The sequence below is a fragment of the Carassius gibelio genome, chromosome A23 (assembly GCF_023724105.1).
Source record: "Carassius gibelio isolate Cgi1373 ecotype wild population from Czech Republic chromosome A23, carGib1.2-hapl.c, whole genome shotgun sequence".
Classification (NCBI taxonomy): Eukaryota; Metazoa; Chordata; class Actinopteri; order Cypriniformes; family Cyprinidae; genus Carassius; species Carassius gibelio.
This window is the reverse complement of record NC_068393.1, coordinates 12,203,230-12,209,229: the sequence shown is the minus strand read 5'-3', so window position 1 is coordinate 12,209,229 and position 6,000 is coordinate 12,203,230. Positions and strand designations below refer to the sequence as shown.

At 38.1% G+C, this 6,000-nt stretch overlaps 1 protein-coding gene across 1 annotated transcript; it reads left to right on the top strand.

The window, feature by feature from the left end:
• Positions 1-1,445: 1,445 nt before the first annotated feature.
• Positions 1,446-3,674, top strand: LOC127944396 (U8 snoRNA-decapping enzyme-like). Its single transcript, XM_052540283.1, has 4 exons — positions 1,446-1,696; positions 1,847-1,887; positions 2,001-2,226; positions 2,307-3,674. The coding sequence occupies exons 1-4, from the start codon at positions 1,568-1,570 to the stop codon at positions 2,511-2,513; spliced, it is 603 nt and encodes a 200-aa protein (XP_052396243.1). The 5' UTR covers positions 1,446-1,567; the 3' UTR covers positions 2,514-3,674.
• The last annotated feature ends 2,326 nt before the right edge of the window (positions 3,675-6,000 follow it).

Sequence of the window (6,000 nt, the reverse complement as noted above, 5' to 3'; positions counted from 1 at the left end):
CATAAACACGCTTTATCGCTCCACCTGTCTCATTGTCTCTTGACATACTCAATTTAGGCTCACACTATCATCATTGCAATTTAAATAGTATATATAACCTGCAATTAAAATTCTCAGCCCCACTTACATACACATGCACTTCTCCACATTCATTCACTGTCTACTACATGAGACAACTTGAAATTTCACAGATTGGGATGAGAAGTGAATATGGGTTAATTCAGTCAGTCTCCCATAGTTATTACTATGTGAAACAATTCAGTGTGCAGGGATTGATGGAATCATCCACACAGCTGACTTAGAAAGCCACATTAGCCCTTTCGTGCTAAAGAATGCACGCACACACACACACACTTACACCAGTACCATATTTACCCACAGTTCTCATCCTTTGTCTTATAGTTTGTATATCTGTGCCTGTGTTAACTGTAATTTATTTACCAGTCTAGTCTCTCGAGATGTCTAACGCACATTCGCTCTGCGGGCTGAGACCATCCTACAATAATAATTTTCTGTTTAACCACAAATTTTTACTATATAAGATATGTACAAACATTTATATATGGATATGTCCAAGAATAACTTTAGTTTAGTTGTCATCACTAACAAAAGTAATTTTGAAATGACTTGTCTGATACATTGCAATGTTACATGAGGGCCATAGCAGTTCACTGGTTGTCTGCAAACTAATTGGGCAATATGAAACTAGAGTCAGTGCATGCTTGTGGAATTAACACTCATGACCGTGGAATCGGCTTTGCTTTTGAAGTCACACTGCATTTAGATATAAGAAGTTATTTCTAGTGCCATGCAGTGGTATAGATTCAGAGTGACATAAAAGAAAGGGAAAGCACTGTATCCATTCTGTCTTTGTCCTCTGGCTTCTTTCAACAAGAATACTTTTCTTTCTCTCTTGGGTGAATGCTAACATCTTCAGGAGCACAATTTAGTTGCTACTGCCATCTATAGGACAACAAAAGTACGTTGTCTGAGAAGTTATTAAAAACTTAGCAATGAATTCTTAATATGCATAACCTTTAAATATTATGCAATATTGTTAGGCCTATAAATATATTACCAATTTTGCCATTTATTTTTTAAGCCAATGTTTTTCATTTGAGGTCTATTTAAAATACTGTCCAAATGTCATTATATCAATAGTTTTGTTTTTTTACAAAGAGTAATATAATTTAAACAATTATTCTTGCTTCTTTAAAATAATCCTGAATTTGGGAACACTTTTTGAACATTTTAAACGTATTTCAGGATTTTTCTTTCTTTTAACTTTAATTATGATTGTTTTATTCGACAGATTTAGCAAACACAACACGGTTTTGTTGTTTATAACTTTGTGTTTTATATTTATTGTGGTAACTATGGTTTTAAAATAATAATAATAATGTTAGAAGAGCTGCGTTCTCAGTGGACTATTATTTTGAAATGGTAAACGTCAGGTGATTATAGTGGCTCGCAGTAGTGACACACACATACACAGTATGTGTTATTCACTAATTATCATTGTGCTACCAACATACAGTTGATTCATTTATTTATCGCTCGTGCAGGAATGTCGGAACAGATCACGAGAGAAGATGCGTTGACACGGGAGGGCTACAGACATGCGTGTCACATCATGCTGCACGGAGACTCTAGTGCCAAACTCTTCGGGAAAATCCCAATCAAACACATAGTACTGGTAAGGAAGAGTGCACTTACTGTGACCTGCGCATTTTTTTACCTTTATTTGAAGAGTGCGACTACGACAGGTGCACTCTATTAAAGCAGGAAGTTAAAAATAAAATGCAAATGAACGCCCCGAACCTGAATTCAGATTACTGTCATTCAGATGCAGATGCGTTTTGATGGCTTGCTGGGTTTCCCAGGGGGGTGAGTTCATCTTTCACTTTCAGCACGAAAAAAGTAAATAACCTTGAAAAGAATTTGTTTATAGATAAACAGCCATTATTTATGGAGACTGTATTTTATTTTATAATCTGTAGATTGGTGAACCCTTCTAAGGAGACGCTGGAGGCGGGGCTTAGCAGAGAACTACACGAAGAGGTGGGCGTGGCTGTGCCTGTGGGCGTGGACAATCACGTGTCCACCTCCCTTTCTCCATCCTGCCCTCAGCTCATCACTCACTTCTACATCAAAAAGATGACAGAGGCAGAGCTGAAAGAGATAGAGAGAGCAGCTGTAGCTGCAGCCACAGACCATGGTTTAGAGGTTAAAGCTCTTCTTTTTTTATTTTCATGTGTGCATAAATATACTTACTTTTCTAATGTAACTTTCTTTTCTGTTTCCAGGTATTAGGTATGGTCAGAGTGCCGCTCTACTTCCTGAAGAATGGAGGTGGTCTCCCCTATTTCCTGTCCCACTCGTTCATCAGTAACTCTCGGGCCCAGCTGCTCTCTGCCCTGCAGCGCTGCGGGCTGCTGTCCCAGGGGGAGCTGGAGAAGGCTGTGAGACAGGCTGAGCAGATGAGACGCACACACAGTGGTGATCCACACTGACATCAGTTTACACAGCGGTGCCTTTTCACCCCTGGGCTACCGCTACATCAGTAGCCCAACCCCCCGTTGCCAGCAGAAACTCCCTCTTGTCCTCACCCTTCTCTACCCTCAGTTTCTGATTCAGCAATGTACAGCATGTACTCTCTGTAGATATCCTGTGTCTCAGAGGATCAGACCGGTTTAACATGGGCCTTAACTGTTTATCATAAATTTACTAACAATTCCTGACCCTAAATTCACCTAATGTTTTTTTTATTTTTTTTTTTATCATTATTTCCTGTTCTACGGTACTAGTGCATCATTAGAGCAAATAAACACAACTATGGGATGCTGTAATAATTATTCCTCATTACAATTTAATTTGTCATTAATATGAACACACAATTTACATGTGAAAATTAATAAAATATTATTTATGTACAGTTGCATAAGATAATTGTACATCATTTGTTTATGAAAGTTAGATATTTACAATGGAAATTGTGATTGCTGGTTTTATTCACATCACACTTGCAGTACTTAGAATGGCCACAGGGTTTCGCTACCAGGCTGCCCTTTTTATAAGCAAGTCTTTCTCTTGGTTTGTGGTTTAAAGCTACAGTGTGTTATTTCTGAGCCACTTGTTTCACTGTACACAATTCTAAAAATCTATTTTTTCCCCCTTAACAGTCCCTTATCTGCCATTGGTTAGCAAACAGACAGTCCCACCCCAAACTCACGCCATTAGTTGCCAAATTGTTGCAGAGAGCTACAGTGTTTACACTTTTTGGTGAACTTTATGAGTGGCTTACTTATTGTCTTACATCACCTATAAATAAGTGTTACACGATGTTACTATTTAGAAACATTTCATAACACCCATGAATAATGAAATGAGAGTGCAGTTCACTTTAACTCTCATTTCAGCTTCCCCTTTCTTGAAGGAAACAGTTCCAGAGAATTCATGACTTTCAGAAACTCCATTACTCAAGAGCTCTTTCTATGACATGTCTAGCTCATATGATGGATTTTACTCATTTTCAGTAAATCATCGTTCAAATAATTACATTGTAGCAGTTTCTTGTAGAACAAAACATTGCAACCTGTTGTGTTTTAAGTAGTACTTCGCTGGCAAGATGGAGTTTTAATAAAGTGAACTATCTATGCAGTTGAAATGCATTTCTTTTTTTAAAGTACTGTAAAATCTGTAGTTTCACAGAAGCCCTGGAGCTGTCAAAAGTTCACCAGATTATGTCTTTTGCTGTTGTAATGTAAGTATGTACTATGCTCTATATTCTGGAAAGCAGTCTTTAGATATATATATATATATATATATATATATATATATATATATATATATATATATATAAGGGGTCTAAAATGTGTGAGACAAATCTACTAGTGATAATATTTATAGTTTGCAGTTTTAAATTGAATTTTCTAACTTTTTGCTACAAACTATATTAATACGTATTGTATTGAACTGAAAAATAATCCTAGTATTGGTTTGTTCCTCGTTTGCTTTAATGGCAGCAGCACTCAAATTTCATGATCTCTTCAGGTATGTGTGAAACCTGATCATCATGTTCTCTAGATTTGAAAATGATCCAGAGAACATTTTGAGCGTCAGTGGAAGCAAAAATCAACTGTACAAAGAGTCACGTGCTGCAATGTCAACAATTTGCTTAAATATTAAAATATTTCCTATTTGTTCAAATTTTTCAAATGAACTTCCTCTTGTTTTCCTGGTTAAAAAACTGATTTTGAATCTCAGCTTTTACAGTGTGGTTTCAGACTTTGAACCCCGTGATCAATGCACACATGCCTAAGTCTATTTATGTCACTGCTACATTCTGCAGTCCATCAGCATTTCTGAACAGCAGCTTTGTTGATGTGTTTATCAGACTGCAGCAGGTACATCAGATTTGTAATCACCACTCAACATTCATTTACATAGCAGCATGTGCAGTTTGGAGTGTATGAGTCTATGAGTACGCGTATGAAGCCAGAGACATGAAGTAGGTCAAAGCTGTGAGGACTGACTGACCAAGTGGAAACTGAACTGTCCCTAGGGAGGACAGGCCGGGGTAATAAGGGTGATACGGGAAGAGGGGCGAGTGTAGAACCAATGGTATCAGAGGCATCGCCGACAAATTGCCTATATGTTTGCTACCTGCCGGGCCCTATAAATCGCTTCTCGTATTGCACAGATCTGACAACTTGCTATAATGTTCATGTCACATTGATGTCCATGTCACATTATGGCTTCCCCCAGCCACCCTCACAGTGGAGTCGCCTTTCCAAGCACTCAAGGGTGGGGTGACGGTTCCCGTAGACAATTCATTTGCCACAAGGGAACTGGAACATGTGCAACAATCCTTGCCACAGCTATTAGATCCACGATTTTGAAAGTCCTTACTGATCATATACACATATATATTGTTTATGCCCATTGGCCGCATATACGGTTTCATTATATGTGCACTCAGTTTAACAGTGCTGCCAGTGCACTGAATTTCTCTTTAGGGATCAATAATCATCAATCTTTTTTATATCTGGTGAGATTAGGCAGCACTGCAGCTGTAGATGTTTCTCAGCTGTGTGTGTTTCTGTCTGGTTTTATGTGTAAAAAAAAAAAAAAAAATATATATATATATATATATATATATATATATTGTGTGTGTGTGTTTGCTTCACATTATAGGATTTAGGGGGCTGCATTTCTCTTTATTTGTCGCATCCTAAAGATTTTATAGTGAGAGAAAGAGAGCGAGCACAGGCTGAACAAGAGAGGAAGGAAACAAGCACAGGAAAGAAGGGGGAGGTGAAGAGGTTCAACTTCTCTTTGCACCTTACAAAACTCAGGACAGGAATTTTACTTTACAGGAGGCCAGAAATATTGAATTCTTTTTTAGATATTAAACCACAATGTAAACGACTACACTGCTACTTTTACATTTCATTACATTACTCATTTTCTATGTTAAAGGGATAGTTCACCCACAATGTAGCCTATCACCCCATTTAGCCTACCCTCATGTCATAACAAAACCATGAATTTTCTTTCTTTCTTCACGCAACCCACACTCAAACACTTCTCAGTGTACTTTTAGCATCTGAAGCTGTTGCTGTCACGAGTCTGTGGCGGTTTTGTGGGCACCATTTCCTGTGAGGTGCGAACTCATCTGAAAACTCTTATTGTGTGCATATCAATTATAGATATAATGAGCTACACGAATATTTGCACATGCATTGCATATAAGATTTGACAGATTAGAGCACGAGCTACAGTCCATTCATAAAGAACGTGTTGCGTTTAAAAGCAAGGCTGAAAGTTAAACGGTCCATGTTTGTATAGAGAAACATAACGCAGTGAGACGGAAGAAAACGCGTTCTGGGTGAACCCAGACACATTACAGTGCCAGCAGGTGTGTGTGTGTGTGTGTGTGTGTGTACAGACGAGTCGGCCATTTGTTTGTTTATCGCCCAGCTTTGCTATTACCCATTC